Below are 27,114 nucleotides of genomic sequence, written 5' to 3' on the forward strand. Positions count from 1 at the left end.
ATACCACAAGTTGAGAAGAGTGGAAGGTAGGGGGAACGTGAGGCACAGTGAGACGAAAAGGTTTGTCGATTTTCTAAATTTTTGTACGGGAAAGAAAACTTTGCATTTTTAACTCAACTGGATTTTCAACAAATCTTGTTTTATACTGGTCATACAAAATAAACGTTATATTTAAGAGATACTCCGACAAATGCAAAAACAAAGAAAAAAGCTAACTCTTGTAACTGTGTGCCCCAGTCTCGAGCAGTGTGCTACAACTAGAGGGGAGCATGATACCATGAGCATACAACAAATTAGTTTATGCAAAAGTCACCTTCGAACATGTAGAAGGGCTCGAGCCGTTTCCTGGCGGGAGTGCACCGTGGGGTAGGCAAAACGTCAACAATATCGCTCCCATTTAGCAGAGCCATATTAGGAACGACAAACGAATTTGGTCTTTTCTTGGTCCACCTCAGAAAACTAACTTCGTAACACCCCGCAGGATTGTCTCCTGTCAGAAACCAGACTTTGTGAGCCGCACCATTCACCACCCTCGAGTACACTGCTTCATCGTGCCTCATGTGCTCCCATAACACTGTGCCCCATCACAGCTACTGAGATACGCACACAGTTTGACGGACAGTTAGTTTAGCTTTTTTAAGGTTCCTGAATGAGGCAGATATCGGCAATTTAACACTCTGCCCCATGCATAACTGTGCCTCATGTTCACCTACTAAAATATTTCACATGCAACCCCACATCTACAGCTACGTTTCACTGACAGCATCGCCTTCAACAGTTCTGCTGTTGAGGATGACACTGTTGTTGCACACAGGGGCCAGTTTCAAGATACCGTGCTTCTGCGAAATATAATGAAAAGACGAGCTTACCGCTCCGTCCCAGGTGCTTAGCTAATTCACTGTAAGCTTTTTCTTTTATTTCTCTCCTGTGATAGCTAGGGTGTTGCACGTTCCACAGGAGTGTTTTCATTTCCATCAATGAAATCAAATACTTTTCATCTTGCAGCGTGAAATCCATGACTGGAGAGAGGAGGGAGCACCTTGCAACTGCCGCAGTGCTCATCCGCTCTTTTTTCAGGTGTTGAAGCAGTCCATTTGGGTTATGTTCTAGAGTGAAACATTTTAAAATGGAAACAGATGTTTGGGAGGTTCCACCCCTTTCCGACCTTAATTCAGAAAGGTACAAGGCCAATAGCTGGAGAAAGCCATGGCAAAAGAAAGAGGAATGATTAGAAGTGAGCCAAGTGTGTGCACATACAGTAAAACCCCCGAATAACCATACGCTGAATAACGATATATCTCGCATAACGATCAGTTTCGTTCCGACCGTCAAAATTTACGTTAGTTCTGTGGGAAATGCGCCCGCCCATAACGATGAAGGCAGCGCTCTCGTCTACTCGAATAACGATGCCAGACGCGATGCCGCTAGTACTCCATTGTCACGTTTTTAACGCCCCAAAAGCGTGAAGAGCCGCGGGCCATCGTAAATGAACGCCACGTGCCCTCGAACTTGCTAAAGGTCGAAGCCATTGACCCTGACAATGACGCCTCGGTGACTCATGTGCCGCTCGGGGGACCCCTCCCCTCCCACCTTGCCCTGCGGAACGCACATTCCGCCCTACATCCTTTTGCTATGTCCCTTTGTTCCCGTGCTTTTCTTGGAGCTAACCTCGTTTTCCCGTGCCATGAAGCTGTCCACATTTGGAAGCGCTTCAGTTTCCTTATTCGTCAGTCCGTGTTCACTGCTGTCGGATATGGCATCCAACAGCAACAAACGCAAGGCGATACCCTTGGAGACAAAGATCGCAATCATCGACGACCACCGGCGGTGCAATTTGTCTACGCAGCGTGGTGTCAGGTCGAACGATCAATCATTCGGAACTGCTTCTTAAAGGGGGGCCTCATTCCCCCCCCCCCCCCCCCCCCCCGATGACAACGTTGAGCTCGAGCAAGCCTTCGACAACGTAGAAGCAGAGGTCATTGCTGCAGAAATCCGTGGGCTCTGGGAACAGGCTACGGACTCGAAACTTGTGCCAGACGCAACAACCTTGGAGGACTACGTTAGTGTTGACAACGACGTGGTGGCTACTGAGGAAGTGAGTGACGAGACCATCCTTTCGGAGATTCGTACAGCCGGAGATAACGCCGACGGCAATGCATCAGAGAACGAAGAGACTTTGCCCTCTGTGTCGTGCGCTACCGCTCTTCGGTCCGTGGATGCATTGAAAGACTTTGTAAGTGATCGCGGCCTCTCCGTGCATTATTTAGCGCAACTTGAATCTCTAGAGCATGACATTGTGAAGCAAACAAGCGGCGCAAAGCAGTCAAAGATCACGTTTTTCTTTCAATAAAGGCGATTTTCACCTGATATTTTGTGGATTTATTCCCCATTTGATAGTGATCATCTATGGGAAACCCGCGGATAACGATGTACCCCGTATAACGATGGAATTCGCAATTACCGTCAATATCGTTATACGCGGGTTTCACTGTATCTCCAGACTTGAAATTATGTGATTGGCTGTCTCCATTGAGCTGTTCCACAGTCGTAACGATATTCGAGACATCAAACTATGCCGTTTGGAAATCACAGGTTCCACCTATGAATAAAAAAAGAGCAGCTCCATTCAAAAGACTTTAGTCTTCTATCGTGCAGTCCAAAGCTTGGTGAAACAAAGTGGGGAGCCGCACAAACTTTCTGAAAATTGGTTGTCATGGCTACCACATTTCCCAGGCCACATAGGCTACAGAGGAAGCGCAAGTGCCAAACGATTATTCGTAGCACCCGCAAAAATGTAAAATACGAAAATTAAAAACATTTTTCGCGCAGTGGGTATCTTTGGCGGCGATATGTTTTGAGCAAGGATCAAACAACTGACAATGTGTCATCGGACGCTGCTTGTCTCCAGGTTACGTCGTCTAATCCAGTCACACTGAAGCGACATTTTGACACCACCAGTTTGTTTGTGTCTGTCAGTGCAATGTGACAGCTGTGTCACCTACACAATACACACTGACACTGTCTCATGTCCATAGCTGGACGAACTCACTCATGAAGGCCTCATGAATGCCTTCACCCTCACCCTCACCGTGAGGGTGAGGGCATTCAAGGGTTGTTTTGCTTTAGAATAACATGAATTTCTCTTTTCTGTGTGCAGCCGCTTTGAAAGCAACACAGAGGATGAACTTGAGGACTGGGATACAGAGAACATAGAAATTTATGTTGTGCTGGACACAGGAGATTCTCGCTGCCGCTGCACCAATGTTATGCCTTACACACACACCTTACACCTAGTTACCACAACTAGCGCTGCACGGCTGAGGCGGATCCTGAATGTAAGAAGATATCCCAAACAGAAATGGTTCACACTCTGGAACAAGCAGGGGCAATCTGCAAGAGCTGCTGACCTCATGAAAGATCACCCTGGGGTCCATTTAACAAGGCCAGTGTTGATGGAGTGGAACCCTAGACAATTTCCTGCCGGGCATAATACGAATGACCGAAGAACACAAAAATATTGAAGGGCTGGCTGTGTATGGAAGCTCAACGTTGTAGTGCTGCAGTGAAGAGATATCAAGTTCATTGTGGTGTACTGCAAGGTAGTTATTCTAGGCATTCTTTGTGCTTGTTGTTCTTGACTTTTCCTAGGTGATTGCCTAGGCCACTTTGCTGGTAACAAGACATACCGTATTTTCTCGAATCTAAGACGACCTTTCTTTCCAAAATCCTGTGTTCCAAAGTCAGTGGTCGTCTTAGATTGGAATATCCGAGCCACAATGAGGTCAGGCGAGAGGCGGGACAGGGGAGCGGGATCGGGATAATAGTGCACCAATACCATGTGTTGTGAAACAAATGAAGCAACCAGTCAGCGTGAAACAAATTAAGCAATGCAAATGGGGACGGAATAGAAATTTGTGCAAAACCATCAAAAACGCGAACGCAGCCACCATATTGATTCAAGGGGATAAGTGGACCGACTCATTGCAAACACAATCCCATCCAAAGTCGGAGCCAAGCCAGATGTATGTATGTATGCCCTTTATTTCATTTCCATTGGAAACGAGGATCAGGTACAAAAGGGAGAAACCGTGACGAGGTACCTGACCCTATACAGAGCAGTCATGGCGGCATTTACAGTAATACATAATACACAACAGATTCAATAGTAGGTATCGTGGTACATATTATACATCATTATCCCAGTTATATTTCTAACATGATAATGTCAACATAAAATAAAATGCACCCTCAGTCATTGATCAGTGATACTGATAAGCTGCTCATTCATTAACTTTTTCTTATAGGCACGTCGATTCAAAAATGCCGCAAAAAGGTGCCTCCAGTTATTTAGAAAGTTTGGGACAAGGTACCTAGTAGTCTGTGAGCCATAATTTGTTCTGCTGAATGGAAGAGTAAACGTATACGGATTTCGGAGTGAATATCGGCTACTTGGAGATTGCACTGATACACTACCTGAGTAAAACGTTGTATATGTACGTACGCTCAGCTTTAATGTGAACAACTGTTGTATTGGTAAAATAGCTAATTGCTGAAAAGTTGCTGGTACAACATCTGAAGTGTTCGCGATGAGGCTTAGTACTCGCTTTTGCAGAGCATAAATTCTATTATAGTTAGTTGAACTGGTTAGGCCCCATACTAATAGACAATAGTATAGGGAGGGGTAAATTAGGGCGATAGAGGCATGTGACCACGACACACAACACGCGGCGAAGTTGGAAGTGACATCAGACGATAATTTGGATGTGTGTACTGAGGAATCCCTTGATGACTTATTTGACAAAGTTTGTTTCACTCAGGATGAAGACCAGATGCCTCAGACATTGGAGCATGAAAGAAAAAAATCCTCAGTGCAGGAAGTTTGTTCCACTCTTGATGTTTTGCACAACTATATCAAGTTAGAGGCTGAAAGTGGGGAAATTATGCAGTCCCAAGAAATGGTTCAGGGACTTTTAAGCAGAGTTATGTACACAAAGCAAGAGAAAATACCAGATTACTTCCAAAGCTGTGAAGGTACTGCCACATCCAGCACTGATTTACATTAAATGTACTTTGTAATCAACTGAAGCTTGAAACTAAAGATTACACTGCAAGGCAATAATTAATTGATAAATTAATCATCTTACTGGCCAATGCAACATTTTGGGGGGAAGTTTTCAACAAAACTTGAGGCAGGTTCGATAAGTCAAAACTTCCCTTAAGCCAAACTAAAATACCCAGATAGTGGGTGTTTGGGTTATCGAGAGTTTACAGTAGTTTGTAAGCTGATGTACAGGGTGTCTGCAGACAAGTTCCAGTGGCATTTGCACATGTACGTGAGAGCCACTGGAGTTTATCTGCAGACACCCTGTAGTTTCCAAACTAGAGAATGCACATTGCTGCAGAATGCATTGGATCTTCAGACTCCTACTGTCAACATAATTCATCCTGGCCACATAATGCACATGTCAAAGCCTCAAGTAGGGAAGCCTCCTTTTTTGCTTTTTTGTTTATATTCTGACGAAAAATGCTATGGATGAGCAGTAGCTATTTGCTGATGGACATACTGTGAAAAGAATTAGCTATTCTAGATATTCAAACTGCCTTCAACAACTATTCGATTCAATTCGGAACTGCAAAAAAATATTTGTAGTATGTATAAAATATTCGTATTTAATTCCCAATGAAAATTTTGCTATTTGCCCAGCCGTAGTAAATACAGTGCAGAAAATCATATCTGCACGACTCCAAGGTTTTTTTCTTCTTTTCTTTTTTTTTTAAGAGTACAGAGTGCGAAAAGTCCGAGCTGTCTTGCATTCAGAACAACGCCATGAGCCATGTGTTGCCATGAGCAAAGAGAAAGCAACGAGAGGGTACAAGAATGGAGAAAGGAGTGGTAAAGGAAAGAGCACAAGGGAAAGGTAGCTTTCCAAACAGCACAAGACAAACTTTGGCCAAGTGCTGGCATTCATTCACGCACTCGCCATGTGTGTCTGCCTCCCTTTTCTATCTGTTCTGTCATTCAGTTTTGGAAGCAAATGTACAGAGGTGGTTGGGCCAGCAACAGAAAACCTTGGACTGTTCATCGACTCGTGAACCTTCAGTGGGAGTTTACGAGGGGTGATTAGTAGTTATGTTATAGCAGCTTTATGGTTCATTGCCGACATGTGTCTAAAGCTGAAAAGCCAAAGACATCCCTGTAGGGAATACACAGGAAAGGAAACCGTGGGGGCAGGGGTGGGGGCATCAAACATTTAGGGGGTGTTACGGAGGTTTAGGGCAGGGCCTGTATAAGTTACTACACTGTCGTCCGTGCATTCAAGAACTGAGGCATTTCCAGTGGACCTTTATCACAATGCTTCTGCGCATGCTCTCTGATAGCGCTGAAGAGGGTTCCTTAGATATTGAATAGATGGCGCCAATATGGTGTCGGCTATGCTTTGGTGCACGCCAACTGTGTTTTGCTGGACAGCCGCTAGGATAAGATGCGAATGTGAAAGGCCCATTCCATGGACAAAGAGAAAAGAGCTCTGACAAAGGGAACAGTGAGCACAAAGGCAAAAATTTGTTTTTTTCCTTGTTTTGGGTGTTTTAGAATGGGGATTGTCTTCAAATCGGGGTTGTCTTGAATTTGTGCGAACACGGCATCAGTTATAATAAAAAAAGTTTTACTTACTTTAAATAAAACTTTGCAGCCTGGTTATATGAAACATTCTCAGTAACAGAGAAAAGTAACTCGTGCGTTCCGTTTTCTCTTTTTGAAGTTCCGTGTTAGCACTGTGAAGCAACTGTGGCTATGAGTGGCGTACAGATGTTGACAGATGGAGAGGGAACAAAAGGAAGGAGTGAGGGACCGACTTCAGTGCCGACCTTCGTCTGGAAAGTCTGACAGAAAATCCCCAGACTGCATAGGTAATGCAGGATTTTGAACCCGTGCCACCCCAAAGTCTCGTTGTGGAAAGCAGTCACAACTGTCATAGCGGTCTACCCACTATGCCACGGGAGCTAGCTCTTCAGTAATGACTAACCTATTTCTCTATAGTGAACCCTCGTCAATAGAAGAGCAAAATGAGCTAAGTCATTTTCTGTCAAAATTAGGTTAGGTGGTTAACAGGTGGTGTCAGAGGCCTTGCTAACATTTCAGAAGGTTGTAGTGCCGGAAAGTGGTCTGTGTCGACCAGAAATTACAGCTTGAAAAACAACGTGTTTGAAAAAAATGAGTTAAGTTTTGCGTGCCCAATGCTCCAATGTAATCTAAGTCACTTCGGCAAATGAGAAGCGTGCAGAAACACAAACGAGCTTGACGGGCGTCTTGTACCTTCACATGCAACGCTGTAGACCCAAAGAAGCAGAACAGAAATTCAGAAACGTGACAGAAAAATATCACGAAATATCTTCATTGTGGCGATGGGCAAAGGAGGGAAGGTGGGCTACTAACACACTGCCGGCACGTTTTGCAAAACAGCAGTTTGGATGAAAGGAACATTTCATTTCTGCTGATATTGTAATGGTGGCAAGACAAGGCAGGATGCCTTCCTTCTGAAACTTGAAAGAAGGACCAAGAAATGATTTTCGAGAATTCAGAGGACTCTGCCAGAAACGGCACTCACGAGCCCTCACTATCATACACATATCGACTTTTAACCACAGTCAGTGCACCGGGGGCGCAGTTACCACGAAAAAATAGCGGGGCGTGACCTCCGGATACATCTCTACGGAGTGGGCTTACATCATCAATGTCCACTCCTCTCAGCCAATTTTGGATGACCGGGAGCACACACCCCGCGGGACCACGTGGCTGCATGGTTTCAGTTTGGAGAGCAACGACATTGTATATTTGCCAGTGATATCAGTAGAAACATGGTGAAATTTATGAAAATTGTCAGTGATGGAGGAAGGGATTATGTGAGTCACACAGCGTCTAGGAATTGTTCCATACGCAGCAGCTCCTAAAAAGGCCACTGACGGAGACATTTTCTGACGATGAAGAAGCACAGAGAGGAAAACGTAACAATGCTGACAATCCACAGCTACATTATGCTTCTGGTAAGATTCTGTGTCAACAATTGGATACAATGTTAGCTACATGGTAAAGTTTGCAAATGCTTGCAAATTTTGCAATTTGCTCGTGAACGACCATCCACGAAGCTGCAACATCCGTCATGATTGACATCACGGGGGGTTCGCCTTGTAGGCGGGTCGAACATTCAAACGGTAAAACGGCTGCTACCACCGTTCACGGTCATGGTTAATATTGAATATTTTCGCTTCAACTTCCCATTTCATAGGATGAATGTTTTAATATAGAGGAACAAACTGAAGATGATCATGGGTTTGTCAAATATCCTTTCATGGTCCATTTAAGAGTTGGGCCCAGAATTTTAGGCATTTGCCTATAAATGCCTAAATTCAACATTTTGGGGGCTTCCTGCCTTTTTTATCGACTCGCTTGAATTTTGGCCCTTTTTAGCATTTTTAGATGGCATAGCAGCCTTTTTGTAGGCGTGAAAGTGCGAGTTGAGTACTCATGTTGAGCGCTGCATTTTGCTTTTCGTTTCTGCGTGTTGTTGCCTCTTTTTTCATCTTGTTATTCTCCCCCGTTTGGTCTCCTTCGATGCCTTGGTTGGGTTCGTGTATATTTTGTCAAAAATTGCAGTTTCATGGCCTTTCAAGATCATCGAGGGTGGAGAACTGAAAGTATTATTCCATACAGCAAGGTTCTAGGCCACTTCAGCACACATGTACCATAAGTCAAAGCTTGTACTGTACCATAGCCTTTAAATGTGCGTATTCTCACATTTTGCTGCCTATTTTGGTGTTTTTTAGAGCCTAAACTTCTGGGCCATACTAATAAGTATTGGAGATGATAAAGGCATCACCCAAGGAAGGACAGGCCACGAAAGAGGAATTCCACTGTGAAATACCAAGTGCCCAATAAACTATGGATGTGACAAATCTCTACCATATGCCAAAGAACAGGTTTGCCTGACTTACGAAGCTTACAAAAGTCAGCCTGCAAGCACTGTTTCTTTTCTTTTTTTTAATTCCATGTTAGCACCGCGAAGCAACTGTGGCTATGAGCGGCGTACAGATGTGGACAGATGGAGAGAGGACAGAAGGAAAGGGAGTTAGTATGCATACTGGGCCAACTTCAGGGGGAACTGCACCGACATTTATTTGGAAAGTCTTCGGAAAGCCTCAGACAGCACAGCCGGTGACAGGATCCGAACCCGTGTCACCTCCCAGTCTCAGCGTGGAAAGCGATCATCTTGACCACTATGGTGCAGGTAGCTGGTAGGCACTGAAGTGCATAAGTACAATAAAGTATTGTATGTGAAGCCGGCTGCGTTGTTCTAGAATATTCTGAGTCGCACATATAGTTAAAAACTGAGCTAAGTCAAATTTTCTAGTTGCCTCACACCTGAGCAGAGCTTCACACAATTTTGAACACCTCCTAGGAGTCGCCTGTTACAATCCCTAAGTGTTCGAGAAGCCCCAAGTTTTTGATCCAATCACTGGATTAGAAGCAACAAAAAAAAGCACATTTTTCTCAATACAGAAAAATATGACAGCTCATTTTAGAAACCAGTTCCTCATAAGACCGCTGCAGTCGTTCACATGAATTTTGGCCATACGACAAATTGTTATACAGTTAAACCTCGATGTAACGAAGTCTCCATGCAACGAATTTCTCCATGTAGCGAAGTTTCCTGAAGCCCGCGTTTAGCTTCCATATGGTGCAGTGTATTCAGGTGACCCGTATAACGAAGGTACTTGACCCGAGCTCTCCATGTTACGAAGCCACCCGCGCGGAGAACAAAGAACAAGAGCACGCCTTTGTACCGCGAATACGACGCCTCTTATCATCCAAGGCCAAAAGCAGAGGAGGAAAGGGCGCTGCACTCTCTCCTGCTTCCTCCTGCTCTCCCATCTCCCCCACGTGCATTCTTTTTTCTGGTGTGACTTACTCCACATCGTAAGATGGCTCCCGGAGACGCTAGCAACGTGCGCAAGCGGAAGACGCTTTCAATGGACGTGAAGGTGGAAATCATCAACGCTGTGGCCAACGGCGAAAGGAAGAAGGATGTCGCTGCCAGGTATGGCATTCCAGCGAATTCGTTGTCTACGATTTTGAAATCCAAGGACAGCATCTTTGCGGCTGTTGCTTCGGGAACCAGCACTTCACGGAAGAGACTGAAGCTTGCAACGTATGAAGACATAGACAAGGCAACCTTCGCGTGGTTTATGGAGATGTTGGCGAAAGGGGTTCCGCTTACGGGAGCCATTGTGCAGCGTCAAGCTATAAATTTTGCGAAGATGCTCGGCTCCGATAACTTTAAGGCTAGCAGCGGTTGGCTGGAAAAGTTCAAGAGGAGGCACGCAATAGTGTCAAGGGTTTTGTGTGGTGAGGCTGCGTCCGCTGACGCCTCGGGGGCAGCATCGTGGCTCGAAGAGCACCTGACTACTATCCTAGAAAAATACGCCCCCCCGGAGCACGTCTACAACGTTGATGAAACAGCATTGTTTTATCAAATGCTACCAAAGCGTACCCTCATGCTCAAGGGGGAGCGTTGCGAAGGCGGAAAACACAGCAAGCAACGCTTTTCTGTTTTGCTCTGTGTGAACATGGACGGAACAGACAAGCGTGCTCCTCTGGTTATAGGGAAAAGCAACAACCCGCACTGCTTCAAAGGAAAAAGAATCCCGGTGAAGTATACTTCCAACAGTAAAGCATGGATGTCTCGAGCTATCTTTCGGGAGTGGGTGACGGACTTGGACCGAGACATGGCTAAGAAAGGCAAGCATGTCTGTCTGTTGCTTGACAACTGCTCCACGCATCACATCGAGGACGTGAGTCTCACGCACGTGGAAATCCGTTTCCTTCACCCGAACTGCACTTCCCTTATCCAGCCCTTGGACCAAGGAGTAATAAACAATATGAAGTGTGGATACCGTGCGCGAGTCGTCGATAAACTCCTGTTGGACATTCGCCTTGAAAGGGAAACGAAAGTGAATGCGATCCAGGCCCTCAAGATGCTCGCAGTAGCGTGGCAGAGCGTGAAACGCGAGGTAGTCGTCAATTCCTTCCGCAAGGCGGGATTCTACCGCAGATTCAGTGAAGAAAATAGGGGCTCCGACGAGTTGGAAGAAAGCGAAGACGCCGCGCCTGCCCTTGTGCACCAGTGGCAGGCACTGAGAGAAGGCGGCGGCGTACCCCTAGACATCGAGCTACATGACTTCCTGACCGCAGATTCGTCCGCGGTGTGTACAGAAGAGTTGCGGGATGAAGACATCGTCGCAGGCCTGCGGGGTACGGCAGATGACGGGAGCGACAACAGTGGCAGCGACATCGAGGAAGTGCTGTCCGTGCCGACGGCGCGCAAAGTGCTAGACACTATAGATGTGCTACGTCGGTACGCGGGGTGCAAAGACAATCAAGAGGCAGCACTGGAGGCTGTGTCAACTTATGAAAGGAGCATTGTGCCGACGTTCTGCAGTGTTCAAAAAAAGCTCACAGACTTTTTCGCGAAAAAATAAAGTCATTTCCACAAGCGGTAAGCGACATTTCTTTGGCGATCTATATAACCAAGTTCTCCATGTAGCGAACTTTAACCATGGGTTTATCGACTTCGTTACATCGAGGTTTAACTACTAACGAGAAACGGCATCCCCCGGACAGACCACTAGGCCAAACAAAAGCCTACGTAGCTACGATTTATTTTCTGGAAAAGTCGGTTACCAATGTCTACTTGGAGCAGTTATCATTAAGTCTACTAAATGGACAATAGCACCATCAACTGCACAAGTTGATAAGTAAGTTTTATAAATGTCCTCCTATTGCTAAAAAAATAAGAGCAACATTTAATGCTTTGCTTGCCTCCTTTCCGTTGAAGTATGGCGGGCCCACTTAGCTCACCATCAGGGCTGCATCCGCAGCTTAATCGGGAGGCTTCTAGACAGACCCAATAATGACACTCTCGGAAAGCACAGTGTGTTTGCGCAGCGCTATGTGAGCTGGTCTTGTGGTCGCTGCCTTATTAAGCATTTCAACACTTTGGATGTTCGAAAAGTGCTATGCATAATCCCGAGGTCAACAACATCAGGTGAGATATCAAACCTTGTCAGTCGCCCCCTGCCTGAGGTACGGGGTAGATAATCTACATTGAGGTCTCTCACTGAGGCTACTTTGAAGATCAAGCACCACGGTCATAATAACGTCAGGATAATACATGCATTTGACCCTACTCATGACACAAATCTGTCTTTATCGGATAAGCAAATTGTCATACTAACAAATGGATCTACATGGCAGCAAAATGGTTCCCAAGAAAGAGTCATAAAGCGATCATGTCTATTAATGAGCGTTCACCGTACTTTCTCTCGAGATAATGCATAATGGTATTTCGTTACTTTGTTTGTTTTTTCAGTAACATGTACAATTGCGGGCTCAGGCTACTATGAAAGCACGATCAGTGCAAACGAGCGTTGACCGTGTAGCAAGTGAAAGTCAAATACCAACATACAATTATAAGCTTCTTAAGAGTCTTAATCTTCGACATGCATATACACTGTTAGGCGCATCATCCCATCAAAAGAGCAGCGCGAAAAGATAGGAACCGCTCACGAAACTCTCAAAAGTGGCGTAGGCATTGTTGTTCATACAACAGGCACATAAGCATGTACGTGTAACACAGAGTGTGCATCTGCAGCGTGTCTGCTGCGGCAAGTTCCTTCAGTGGATCTAAACTCGGTAAGTCAGGCTGATTTCTCTATTCACAGCAGGTGATACCATGGTGTCGAGACTTCTGACTCATCTCGAGTGTTTGTTTCTTTTTTTTTTTTCTAGCAAACTAATATTTCTTGTGGTAATTTTCATGACACGTGCCCTGTTCTTTCCAGACACAACGATAAACAGAGGACCCAATGTGAAGTCCATAAATATCCTACCTGTTTGGTCACTCATAAGAAGTTCGTCTATGTCTTCATCATTTCCTGGCAGAGGGGAAGAGGGTTCTTCCTTGACACAAAAGAAATCACTTGGCACCATCACTGTTTCTGAGGAGAGAAAATAGGACAGCTTAGTTGCTTTACTGACTCGCATAACAGCACAGCTTTAGAAGCTATACTTATTGCTGAAAAATGAAACATTGCAGTCCACAAACATTTTCAGCACAGACAGCTCACTGAACCAAAGCACGATTTCAGGAAATTTTGAATGTAAGGAACATCTTTGAGACACCCTTTTGTAACTGGGCTGTGGGCATTATTTAAGAGTCCTATTAACTTTTTAAAGGCAACCTCCCAGACGTCAAATCAAAATCCCTTCCTCAAGAGGTATGTGCACAATAAACTTGGGCTAACATTATCTTAAGTTAACTACAATCAGTCTGTGTTGGTCCTGCAGCACTGGTAATTTTGCGAAGCAGGCTTCAATTTTGTAAAGCAGGCCTAACCTCATGCAGGGCAGAATCAGGTGAAGCCCACTTTCGGAAGGTGTTGTTCGTATTCGGCAAATAGTCTAGAACCTCTCAATAACGAACTTCGATTTAACGAAATCCTCTGTCTAACGAAGAATTTCCGTTGCACGTACGCGTCCCTATAGACGCCGATGTGTCTTTGCGCTCGATATAACGAAATACATTCGTTTGGTCACCTCTATTTAACGAAGTCTCTGGGCGACGAAAGCTGCGAAAGCCTTCTGCATGTGTCTTTCTCCTTCATCACAAAGAAGAGGAGGAGGAGGAGGAGGAGGAGGAGGAGGAGGAGGAGGAGGAGGAGGAGGAGGAGAAACCTTCCCCTCTCCTTTGTCCTCACGCGAGTTTTCGTTGGTTACTTTGGTTGTCACGTGCTGTAGGCACGAGCATGTTGGCACGAGCATGTAGACATGTGCATTGCCGCCGGCGGTAATTTTTGGTGCGCCGACACCGTTTTGGAACTGGCGCGAGGGCCGCCAGAGGCCCAGGGCCTCTTTGGACCTGTTTTCGGGCAGGAAAACACGCATTGCTGGCCTCTCGCGAAGTCTAATTTGCTTTTGTTGATGCTGATGACAGTAGGATGCAGTTTTGTGCCACTTTCTTACTTGTTTTTGTTCGTGCCGCTGACGGTGGTAAAATGGGCATGATGCCGACGCCGTTCAAAGCTCCATCGGCGCAGATGTCTACGTGGTATGTAGCCATTTGTCGTTATTTTCGATATTCAACGGCGGTGTAGTCTCGTTCTTTCCGGACGTCATCAGTGCAAGTAAACCAACCAACAAACGACGATACGCGAGCGCGCAGGAGAAAGCAGTATAGAGGTCATCCGGAGTTAGGAAAGTTATGAACGCTCAAGGCGATATTGTGCACAAATGACATATTACTAGAGCCTGAAGTTTTAGGGTTTTACCCGATTCTTCCCCGAATTTGCACCCCGAATTGAAGGTTCACCCTTTAGGGTGAAACCCGATTTTTACCCGGCAAATTCCCCTCTCTGGGATGTCTGTAGGAATGCATTAACTTACCGTATTTTCTCGCATATAATACGAACTCGGGTATAATACGAGGTGCAATTTATAGACTCCTATCAAAAAAAAGTTTTCTGACTCCCGTATAATACGACATTTCAGTTTCACCCGCCGTTCGTTGCGATGCCGTCGTTTCTGGCGAGCTGCACTGCCTTCACTCGAATTGCTTGCCCGGTTACGGCGATGTGCCGCGACCGAAGGTCTTTAACGTACTCGATGAGTTGCTTCTCGATCTCCGGATGATGTCCCTTCTTCGGGCCACGAAACGCTTTCCGTGTTGCTGAGCACTGAAACAACGACGCCCGCTGACGACGCCAAACACGAATGTTGGCTTCGTTAATCCCAAACTTTCGTGCAGCAGACATATTACTAGACGCTTCGGCCGCCAGTACAACTTCCCGTTTGTACTTGGCCGTGTACGAAGCCCGGCGTGGAGCCATGCCCGCGCGCGCGGTTACTTTCGGAAAGTTGGCGGGTGAGATGAAATATGAAATCACGTGGGTGCGCGCGCATGACCAGGAGAGCCAAGGGGAGAGGGGAAACGTACACTCTTTCAAGAGAGGAGCGGGGCTCGTCGCCGTGGCTCATACAACCCGCAAATAATACGAACTCGCGTATAGTACGAGTCCGCATTTTGGGGGTCCATTTTTCGGAAAAAAACCTCGTATTATATGCGAGAAAATACGGTACTTGTTTGGTAGCAAATGCAGTTACATCGCCGTTTGTACCAAACCACTACAGTTAGTTTGAGTAACTGAGCCAGATTTCTCCCTGAATTTAGCATATCGGGAGTTTTTTCACCCGAATTTGCACGAATTTAGTGCACACGTTCAATTACCCGATTTTTACCCCCCGAATGTAGAAAAACATATTTCCCGAAAACTTCTGGCTCTACATATTACCTAGCGTTATGCGGTGAATAAAGCTTGATATTTTGTGCCCTTCTTAGCTTGATACGTGTTTTATGACAAAGGGCGTTTTGCGGTACGCGCGGCACAGGTAGTGGCAGCGGCCATCTTTGTTTCACTTCGCATGTTCCATTTTACGAATATCTCTATTGAACGAAGCAAAGTGCCAGCATTTACAAATTCGTTATATAGAGGTTCAACTATATTCGGAAAACCGAATACTAGGTATTCAATTCTCGAATAGTTTACTTCTGAGTGATTACTGTGTGTTTTGGGAGAAGCTCGCTTTACCACATTTTTATTTTATTCCGTGTTAGCACTTCAAAGAAACTGTGGCCATGAGCGGCATACACATGTGGACCTTTACGACACTGTCGCGCAACTCGCGGGAGGAAAGCCCGTGCTGACACGAATATCTCTATCATCAACGACCTTTCAAGAGGCATCAGAAGCAGCAAACTGGTAAAGAAGTATGGTTTGTCGAAATCTACAATTTCAATGATCGTGGAGGATAAAAAGAAAATCCCTTTGGCGGCCAGCCTCAACGGAAGACAGCAACAGGAAGCGTCTCCGAGGGGCTACCTATCAAGATGTTGAAGATGCTGTGCTCAAGTGGCTTCTGGACGCTCGCGCAAGAAACATTCCTATCAGTGGACCACTGTGAATCTTTCAATGAGTTTGCAGGGCTGATGATGATGCTTCTCAAGCTGTGTCAGAGATTAGCGACCTAGCCATTGTTGATGCAGTGCGCGCGGCAGCGGCATTGGATGAACTGTCAGAAGATGAGGATAAAGCGCTACCTTCGCGCGCCAGTATCACAACGGGAGATGCACTCAGCTGTATTGCATCGCTGCAGCAGCTTGTGCAGGTGGAGGCACTTGTGGCATCCCACATGGACTTGAGTGGTTTAGAGAATGCAGTTTGCTAGCTTCAAGTGCAATAACTAGCTACTTTGAATAAAACCGCTGCATGACAGATTTGCCGTCAGCTGAGCATTTTCAATTACTATGAACTTCGCTTATACCAAACTGTATACACCTGCAAATATAAACTGCAAATACCATGTGGCGATCGAGTTCGTTATAACTGAGAATCACTATAGTTTGGCTTAACGAACGTGCAGCGACAGATTCGCAGATGAGCATACCTCAAAAGCTCCGCACGTCACTTTGCAGCTGTTCTACCAATTCATGTTCATCGCTGTTACCACAACGCACTAATTCCAGCGCGGCTGCCTGCAACAGCTTTGTAGTAAGCTGTTGTGATAATCAAAAAAATTTGATAATTCGAACTTATACAAATATTCCAATAGGAAATTTTCAAATGGGAATAGAATATAAAAAATATTCCATTTGTATTTGAAATTTTGAATATTTGCACACCTCTAATTTTTTTGTTTTCCTGATGCTTTTCACTTTTTATGCTAATCCCAATGCTCACTAATATCATTGTATATTCATAGGGCCCTTGCTTTTCAGGTAAAACTTGATAAAGGCCATTTTTATCCCTCGATTTACAACAAAATAGTTCAGGTTCAACCCAATAAAACCCGTAAGCCAGGCTTGCAAACGTGCAAACCAAGGACTCGATCCACACACATGCGAACTACAGCAATCGCTGTGTGCGCCGCTATTGACTTTTGTGTTGGTGAGGTAAATACCATAAATAAGTTGGTTTTCGATTTGCAGGCGATTTCATGCAGGTTCGATTTCTAGAGTGAAAAATGCAATGACAACGCAAATCGCTCCAATCTTGGGCATCTCAACATGGGGACCTCGATATGGTCAAAGAAGGAACAGGTGAGGACAACCAAAAGGGGTACAGTGCTGACTAACTGGTGCATGACGACTAAAGAACCAATCACCGAGAGACACGGGACATGCAGACAGTTGAGAACTTTCTCATGTTCGTCTGCATGTGCCGTGTCCCTCAGTTATTCGTTGTTTAATCAGGTGAAGACAAGATAAAGATACTGGTGTGCAAATATATTGCTGTATGGAGATGGTTACGGATCTGGCAAAGAAACAGTTCAAAACTGATAAGGGAGCATCGTGCATCAGCAAGGCACGCAAAATTGAAAGAAAGGATGCAGCAACTGCCAACAATGTACAAGGCATGCCAACGCGAGCACAAGAAGAATGGACAGGACACACATTCAACATTGGATGCGCTCAGATCTAGCACTGGAAACAAGGCTCAGATGGAAGTGCAGCTGGTGCAGTGACAGCTGTTTCGCCTGCCACAAGGCCTGTGCCATGGCACACCAACCCAAATAATGGCTTCGCCATCCATTAACCTAACCAACCTAACCTCACTTGGAATTTTATTAACAGCGCAATTCATTACTAGCATTCCGGTTGGCCTCAATCCCAGAGTCAAGATAGCGGCTTGTCCTATGTTGAACTTGTGTGATTTTCGAGATGATGATGGACGACACAATCATTGCTTGCGTTAAGGTGTTTTATTTTACTTTTATTTTTTTAACCACAAAATACATCACTCCTCAGTATATTACCAGATTTTACCTGTTTGGCAGGTCCCAATTTTCAAGACGATATTCCCCCCCCCCCCTCTGAATTTCACAAAAACTAAAATCCAAAAAGCTCAGAGCCCTATGTATTCATTATGGAGGAGCATTTAACTGGGTACCTATTTCCTCTCACTCATTCACCTGTATTTATCTGTACGTGAGTATGCAAGGCAAAAACAAAAATTCAAAGTTAAATTGAACTGCATTATAGTTATTTGTGCACGAACCTTATAGCACAACAATGTGCCAAAGCACAAGATGGACTTGCTTTTCTCTCAGTCACTTGGAGGGACTTTGTAACCCTGCTCTTTTTTCTCTCTTTCTCTGACATCTTCAGAGAAATAAATGGGTTTATTTTTGCTGCAGTCAGTCCTCCTTACACCATGTGAAACTGAGCCGGTTCGAACCGCTTTCTAACCATTGTTTTTTTGCTCCAGAGCAGAAACAGAACTGAACTGTTTTCTTTGAACCAAAATGAAAAATGTTTGGGTTCGACCTCCTGGCTGCAACATCCTTTTTGTTTTCTCCGACTTGTGGAATCCTTCGGATTTGTAAATACCATTGTGAGGCAATGTTCATTTTCCACAAACTTTACTCATGTATGTTGCTCATGTGAGAGCTCATGAACTGAAATGTGAATGCCACATATATTGAGTGGACTGAGTGAAAGCCGCATATAACGATATCTGCGGTTATCGATGATTGTATCGTTACGCGAGGGATGTCACTACGGAAGTCGCATGCTGTGAGTTATCCCACAAGCGATGCTAACGAAGGACGCTACAAAAGAGGGGGGAAATACCAACATTTTATTGAAAATCGCTCGTTTGTTTTCATTGCTTTTGGTTGCTGCTGCATATATGCACAACGTCATATTCAACTGAGCCGAGATGGGCAACATAATGAGCAGGCAGCATGCACTCCACGATAAAATTGCTGAGAATGTCGACAGGATGAAGCGCGCTTACGCATGCGTCTTCAATTTTTTCGTACTCTCGGATCATTTTGTGCTTTGTACGTGTGCTGTCGACTGCAATATGCCATCCTTCCGCGGTGACCATCCTCGATGATTGTTAACTTAACATCCAAGTCTATCGCTTTCCGTTTCTTCAGCTTGCACACTATCATCGAAGCAGGAAGCGGCAGCAGAAATGTTGCAAACAGCAGGTCACCAGAGTATGACTGACTGTCTCCAAAGGTAATCCTGAATTCCTCTGCGGGACTTCCATTCCGAAAAGGTGCAAAGGTGTGATGCTCTGGAGAGGGTTATCTCCATCTTCAAAAGATGGTGCCGTATGAGGACGACAGATATGACAGATAAGTGGGAGACCGCAGAAACGGCGCAAACTCGTTGGCCCAAATCCAGACCTGTTTTGGTCCTTTGCGCTACCCACGAGAATTTGTTCTGGGGCGCGCGGCAAGCACGATTCGCTGGAGAGCCGCTAGGATACGACGCGTACGTGGAAAAGAGTGAAAATAGTCCGCAGAAGGGTGCAACGCTGGACATAGGGTTGCCACCTTTCGTATTGAAAAATACCGGCTGAGGGAGAGGAGGAAGAATGGGGGGAAAGGCTTGTGGGAAAGGCAAGTGGGTGAGGGGTGGACAAACACATAGAGAGAGAGAGTGTGCTCGCTCAAGATAATACGAGGAAACATATGTTCCTGTGTGTGGATGGATCATTGATGCTAGAAACTGCTATAAACAGGCATGAACGCTACACTGGATCGTATTGGAGCAACTAGACTGGACTGCCACTTACTTCGGAAAACGCATCTACACAGACAAACCCTTCTTTGCAGGCAGAGATCTCATGAAGGTTGTATACGGCCTAAGTTCTAACTGGCTCGACACAATAACCAACAGCTTTGCACAACCACTGCTCTTGTCCCCTCCAAACACAAGACTTAATGAATAACAATGATAATAACAATGACAATGAATAATAATTATAATGAGTAACTAAGAAAATGACAGGTGACTGCTGAGTTGGGTCTGTGTTCCAGATTTATTTAAGCTGTAGTGGAATCTTGAAGGGAAAACCCCATAAAAGCCCTTACGAAAAGTCTTGAGCCACAAATACCGGCAAAAGGCTGCCGGTATCATCTTCCTACCGGCAATCGGCAGAGCGTGCAAATAACCAGCCGTGCCAGTATAATACCAGCCTGGTGGCAACCCTAGCTGGACAGCACACTGGAGAGCATGCTGCGCAGCATGTGAGTGTCAGGCATTGCTGTACGAGTACTTGTGTGAGCACAAGCTTTATCGTTATGTGCGACTTCATTCTTCATAGTGACAATGTGTATTTTGAGGGTGAAAATAAAAATGATCGTTGTACGGGGCATATCGTTGCGCGATGCATCATTGTGCGCGGGTTTTACTGTACTGTTCTGTGCCTGCTATGAGCTTAACTTTGCAGGTAGCGAAGGGCATATTTCATCACGGCCTTGTTTTTTAGTAGACGGGGTGAGAATGAGCGTTCATAAATTCTGCTCAACTTTGTCGTGTCTGGAAGCAAGTAGCAAGTCAGTGGGGAGGGGAACGGGTGATGCCGTACAGAGGTGGCAAATGTAAGCTGTAGGTAGGATGGGCCCATTCCCGGGTTATTTCGCGTCGCTTGCAAACAGCAGTGTACTGCAAAGAGTGCAGCAGCGCATTTCAGTTATGTAACATAGAGAGTTCCTGTCACACATTATTTTGCTTCTTTTTTAGAGAAGGACTTTTGTTTAAACAGAAATGCTTGAAAGTATGGTCTCACCAACGTCCTGCTCGCATTTGTTTCCTGTTTGAGGTTGTGCTCATCATACTGTGAGCCAGGATGAAACATCTAGGGCTTTGAAGGCAATACAGGGATTTTGAAACCATAAATTTGAATGAAAAATTACTTTTGAATTTCCTTTGTAGTACCCATCATTTTTCATGATCAGGATTAGATTAAGATAATTATATCTGCCTCATTATCTACATCACACATGCATGCTAATCACATTTTTTCAAGAATCCCCTGTTCCATTTATGTGTCGCCAATTGCCACGGTTGCTTAATTTTTATACACCTTCAAATTTCCCGCAGGCATAAATAACTCCAGAAAATTGAATGACTTAACTACATGCCGATTCTTCACACGTGAATCACGTGCACATACCTCCAGGATGCCCAATGCATGCATCGATGCCTCCATCCTCCTTTTTATCCCTCAACAATCATTAAAACGAGCTTAATGGTGAAGCCACTATTGTTGCATGGTTAAAGCCCTGTGATGTTCAAAGGTACAGAGTTGAATGGCATAGTAATCAGTCTGTTACAGCATGCTCTGTCAACTTTTCTTGTGCTTCTCTGTGTACCAAGTCAGGAACTAGTGCAACTTCAAAAGTCCAGCATGCTCAGCTCCGCGCTACCAGAGCATGCTGGCGTGCATGGCAAACACTCATTCGTCCCACGTGGAAGAGAACCATGTGCACAATGTGCTACTGAAGCTCGTAAACACAGCGACACAAGAATAAACAGAATCACATGACTGTCACAACGAGCTGATGTCTACGGCGACGCAGTTAGCCACCTGTCAGAGAGTTTTTAGTCTTATTATCTCAACTACAACTTTCGAACACGACTGCGAGATGCATGAAATTTTGAGTGCGTATGTTGAGTAAAGTGCGCCTGAATCATAGAAATAACGTAATGCACACCCGTTTTTTTCCTTGGATATTCCTCATTTTTTCAAACAATGCACTTTTTTCCTCCATTCAGCAAATGGGCAAAGTTCCTCCGAAGTTTACAAAATGACTGTGGCACTAATTTCCATTAAAGCCGAGGAATTATGAATCCAGTACAGATTCCGCATACGCCTCACTTGGATGCTCACCTGCAACAACTTCTGCATTTCCACTGGTTCCATGCGAAGGAAAATGCCTTGCATCGTGAGGTTCTTCCTTAATGTATGTAACAGCACTTCTGACAGTAGTGGCTCCTATAAATGGAAATGAAGAGGAAACACATTTCATCCACTTAACTAAGTTTCCATAACTGAAAACAGCACTGGCATATGTTTGCATCAACTCAGGTACAGAATGATCGTAATCCGTGACTCAACTGCCGCAGTGGTCAATCAGTAGATTGTCTGGATAGCGGAGGGTTGTTCAAGGTGCACTAATATTTCGGCACACTATACTTAACAGGGTTGTGACACTTGTTCCTAAGACATCCCAGATAATCGTAAAATATGGTTGCTTGCGCCAATGTGAACCTGTATTTCAAGTTGCAGCAAAGGGGGGGGTAGTAGACATAGCATAAATAAGCAGCTCATTCAGCTCTGACATCACAGCACACGCCTCTGCCAGTGAGGCAGCAAGAGAAGAGGTCACGTGCTTTCGACTACCATTGGGAATGGAGATAGCCACTGTACTTCTGATGTCAGACTGTGAAACTTATGTTGAAGAGTAGATATTTCGCCAAACATGACATGCAAAGAATTCTGTTTTCCTTAATATTCCGGCATACAGTACAATGCGTGCATGGCATAATGAACAGCATGCAGCAGCTGGGTGATTCCATCTCAACTCTGGCAGGGTGGTCCGGACACCATCACAGATTTCCCTTGAAAAAATTATGTTGTACCACAACACGCATACACACAGGAGTAATAAATATTGTGGCTGTATCTTTTGTGGTCCGCCCGAAAAAAAATCCCAAAGAAATTGACTCGGTGACGGAGCTTTCTGATGGAACGACTTTGACATTTTATTCCTCGCCATCGGACGGTCCCAAACTATAGATTTTTTTTGCACAATATGACAGGTACAACAACTTTCAGCGTGTATAAACAGCGCCGGTCAATTCTATTTTGATCTTTAATTAAAAATCGCCAAAGTTGCAACAAAATTCACATTTTGCTCATATTTGTCCTTACGCTGTACTCCTGCTATATATGCCATCGAGATATATGAGGTACCGCTGTGTAGGTCGAAGCATGCTCTTTAAATTGATGTCAAATTTACATCTCTGTACGTTGCCCACTTTCGTCAAGACTGTGTAGAGTACAGCTATGTTTTCCAAAATGGGGTTTTTTGGACTCTCGTTTCTCAAAAACCCCACCTTCAATTTCCTTCGTATTTTGTAGTTATATAGCCCAGGCTATGACTTACATGTGCTCGCAAAACGAAAGGCTCCCTCTCTGCACAACTCGGGATAGCCCGCAACAAACGTGGAGTGCGGAGCACACGATGTGCACCGCGACCGGGAGAACCACGCCAGATAGTTGACAGGATTAGTTGACAGGATAATGACAGAGCTCAGGATGCAGACCTTTTGAGTCTTTCTGACTCATTTTTCCCACAGTCGAATCTCAATGCTGTTCACATGAAGTTCAGCGACGTTCTGAGTCGGTGGCTTGTGTTTCCGACATGAATTCCAAGTACAGTATGGATTGCGTGTCCTGTGCTGACTGTGCGGTGCTATGGTAGCCATCTCAAGCCCAAAAAATCGAAAGAACTACGCTTTTGTTATCAGAAATAAGTTGGGAATGCCTGGCAGAATAATGCCTTGAACCGTGATACCATCGAAATGTAATAATCGCGCGCAATAAAACAGAACTGTACACTTTTTAGCATCTGGTCGTCAAGAAATGGTTTATTTATATTTTAAAAAATCCAGAAAAATGATAATACAGATCACGAAGCGTGTAAGGTATAACCTATAAGTAGGGCCTGACTTTTTCGGGTTTTATTTTTGGCCAAATTCGGGGGGTAAATATCGGGCGATATTTTTCATTGGAAAATTCGGGTGTATTCGGGTTAAATCCCGTTACGGCATATTCTGTCGTCAGGAATTCGGGTGTATTCGGGTGATTTTTTATTGTTTAATAAAAATTTGTCTTAACGTGGAACTAATGTTTAGCAATGTTATCAAACTTTATTTTAATGCACGGATGTTTTCGGGTAGATTCGGGTTAAACCCGAATTTTACAGATTTCGTTCGGGGGGTAAATATCGGGCGGATACGGGTTTAACCCTAAAAAGTCAGGCCCTACCTATAAGGTATAGCCGCCGTTAATGTTTCTTTTCAGAAGGTTCTCTTGTTGTTCCTTGGAAACACTGAACATCTTGACAGTGATGTGTCCATCTCCTTCCACGTTTTTCGTCCACGTGCGGAAAGACTTGATTTGAACAGTGGTATACGCTGTCTTCCATTCTTCCTTCTTTGAGACCCGGTATGTTTCTAGGGAACTTGTTTCTAATAACAAAAGCGTCGTTCTTTAGATTTTTTGGTTTAAGATGGATACCATAGCACTGCACAGTCAGCATACTTACATGCGATCCATACTGTACTTGGAGCTCATATCGAAAACACAAGCCATCGACTCAGAACGTCGCTGAACTTCACGTGAACGACATTGAGATCCGACTGTGGGAAAAACGAGTCAGAAAGACTCAAAATATATTGCTAGGATGGGATTTGCAGTAGGTCTGCATCCTGAGCTCTGTCATTCAAAGCCGGAGACGTCGGCAGTAGCAGACGCCAAAAATCCTGTTAACTGTCTGGCGTGGTTCTCCCGGTCGCGGTGTACATCGTGTGCTCCGCGCTCCACGTTTTTTGCGGGCTATCCCCAGTTGTGCTGAGAGGGAACCTTCCGTTTTGCGAACACATGTAGGTCATAGCCTGGGCTATATAGCTACAAAATATGAAGGAAATCGGAGGTGGTGTTTCTGAGAAACGAGAGTCCAAAAAACACCATTTTTGAAAACATAGCTGTACTCTACACAGTCTTGACGAAAGTGGGCAAGGTACAGAGATGTAAATTTGACATCAATTTAAAGAGCATGCTTCGACCTACACAGCGGTACTTCATATATCTCGATGGCATATATAGCAGGAGTACAGCGTAAGGACAAATATGAGCAAAATGTGAATTTTGTTGCAACTTTGGCGGTTTTTAATTACAGCTCAAAATAGAATTGACTGGTGCTGTTTATACACGTTGAAAGTTGTTGTACCTGACATATTGTGCAAAAAAAATCTATAGTTTGGGACCGTCCGATGGCGAGGAATAAAATGTCAAAGTCGTTCCGTCGGAAAGCTCCATCGCCGAGTCAATTTCTTTGGGATTTTTTTTCGGGCGGACCACAAAACATAGAGCCAAAATATTTATTGCTCCTGTGTGTATGCGTGTCGCAGTACAACATATATTTTTTCAAGGGATATCGGAGATGGTGTCCGGCCCACCCTGCCTGAGTTGAGATGGAATCACCCAGCTATTAAACAGTGTCATTGGCACTGCTGTACAGAGAACCTGGCGGTGTCTCTAAAGGGCGGTGCTCCGATCCCTCTACTTCCGTGCAATCTCTGGCCATGGATAGGTCACGTGTGAACAGTGATTCCTCCAAGGCACCATCAGACAGCTGCAGAGTGTCAGCTTGGCTGTCACCAATTGTCGCATGAGCCTTGAGTCTGAAAACCATAGCATTATCAATAGAGCGCTGGTCACGAAAACATGCACTACTCGTGCAATTTTGCGCGAAACATGCCTTTTCAGTGCAAATATCCATTAACGTACAGCACAAGCATTTAAAATCGCTGTAATCAACCCAAACGCACCATGGGTAGCGTTACAGCAAGAGTAACGCGAACAGCCAGCTGGGTTACACCACGAGTAACGGGAAATGCTACTAGCCAAATATAATCGGCCAAGATTGTCAACTTGCGACGGCAGCATTGTTGCATTACTTTCCTGCTTTATTTCCAAAGTTGCTGCTTTCTTAAATTCTGGTTTATTTTAGGAAATTGTCGACAGACGCATGTACACGGTGTGTAAGTGTCTGATCGTTCGTAAGTTGCCAAAGCAAAACGAGACACCCTAACGTGACCGCCACGCAGATAAAATACGTCAGCACAAGTAATCTAACCGACCCTCATGCTAACAGAAAATGTCATCACACACAATGTCTACTAACACACCAGTATGAAATGGCTTGCTGTTCGCGTTACTCGTGGTGTAAGGTCAGTCACCGCGAAAGACGCCAAGCAAAAAAGAATAACAGAAAAGTTCATCTGCATGAAAATTTGCGGCCTAGCTATCAATACCCTTCGCATGACCTCCATTCTGAAGTGGTCTTTTTAGAACGGAAAGGAACGAATATGCTTACCGTCGTTTCTTCCGGAGCAGTCGGCAATGCGCTTTGCTGGACTTTCGACGGGAATAACATGGTTTCCTTGGGTTCGTATTTGGACACAGCATTTTCCTTCTTTTCTGGGTGCTGTCTGCACACCCAACGGAGAATAATGCAACTCCTCAGCACGAAATTCAGCCAAACGGACACAATATAACCGTACGATCAATAAAAATACACGCGGCAGGAACCTGCGTATACGGAATCATGCACGGGGCCAACGTTTCTTAAGTCAGGGAGGCCAGAGAACTGCTACATGATCACGTGATCAGCACATAGGAACCCGTGCCATATCTCGGCAACCTCTTGCAACGCGAAGCTGCTGCTGGTTTCAAACGCGTACGGCAGATGGCGCTAGTCACCACATTTTCTGCGTTTCTGTGTATTTAGGTGTGCAATTTTGAACCACACTAGTTTATTTATTATTCGTTCATTTGCGATAAATCTTTGGACATTACTCCTGCTGATAATTACCCGCCCGCTGATCATATTTTCAGCCGAGAATAAGTACAGAATAGCCTTTTATGGCAAGTGTAAAAGTAGCATTTTTTTCTTAAATTTGATAGGCAATAATCAATTAATGACGCTTTACGCGAGTAAAAACGTTCTTGACTTTCCTTTGCATACTGTGCAACGTCACTTTGAAAAAAAGATTGACAGGGCTATCTCTTTTCGTGTTCGCATCATCCTTGACTGAAAAACACCAAAAATGGAAGATATGGTCGTCCTTCTCGCTTTATAACGCCACAGCTGATCATCACATAAGAAACGAGTTCTTGGCTTAGCTTGCACAAAGAACAAGCTTTCCAACGGTACCAACATATTTCACGTAAGTTGCCGAGAAGCCATGTAACCTTTGACTGAAAATTACACTTTTCGGGTGATGAGTGGGGCCGTAGCCTTAAAGGGACTATGAAATTTCCCGAACCCCCATACTTTTTTTCGATGGAAACTGTTCTTCCCGCAGAGAAACTAATATGCCACAAATTTTTCCGGACGAAATCGCTCCACTCTGC

General features: G+C 44.8%; 1 protein-coding gene across 11 annotated transcripts in view; it reads right to left on the bottom strand.

Annotated features, from left to right (window-relative positions):
• The window catches only part of LOC135371405 (piggyBac transposable element-derived protein 3-like), a 140,239-nt gene that overhangs the window by 100,677 nt on the left and 12,448 nt on the right, over positions 1-27,114 (bottom strand). For 9 of the 11 annotated variants that reach the window (XM_064605467.1, XM_064605464.1, XM_064605465.1 and 6 more), the window contains 4 exons: positions 26,075-26,189; positions 25,222-25,379; positions 21,799-21,903; positions 12,946-13,053 (listed from right to left, as the gene is read on the bottom strand). In XM_064605467.1, coding sequence (XP_064461537.1) covers positions 12,946-13,053; positions 21,799-21,903; positions 25,222-25,379; positions 26,075-26,189 — 486 coding nt within the window. Of the gene's footprint in view, positions 1-869; positions 1,107-12,945; positions 13,054-21,798; positions 21,904-25,221; positions 25,380-26,074; positions 26,190-27,114 lie in introns of all 11 variants that reach the window. The other 2 variants (XM_064605469.1, XM_064605468.1) reach the window with 2 other exon arrangements.

The sequence above is a fragment of the Ornithodoros turicata genome, unplaced genomic scaffold (genome assembly GCF_037126465.1).
Source record: "Ornithodoros turicata isolate Travis unplaced genomic scaffold, ASM3712646v1 Chromosome11, whole genome shotgun sequence".
Classification (NCBI taxonomy): Eukaryota; Metazoa; Arthropoda; class Arachnida; order Ixodida; family Argasidae; genus Ornithodoros; species Ornithodoros turicata.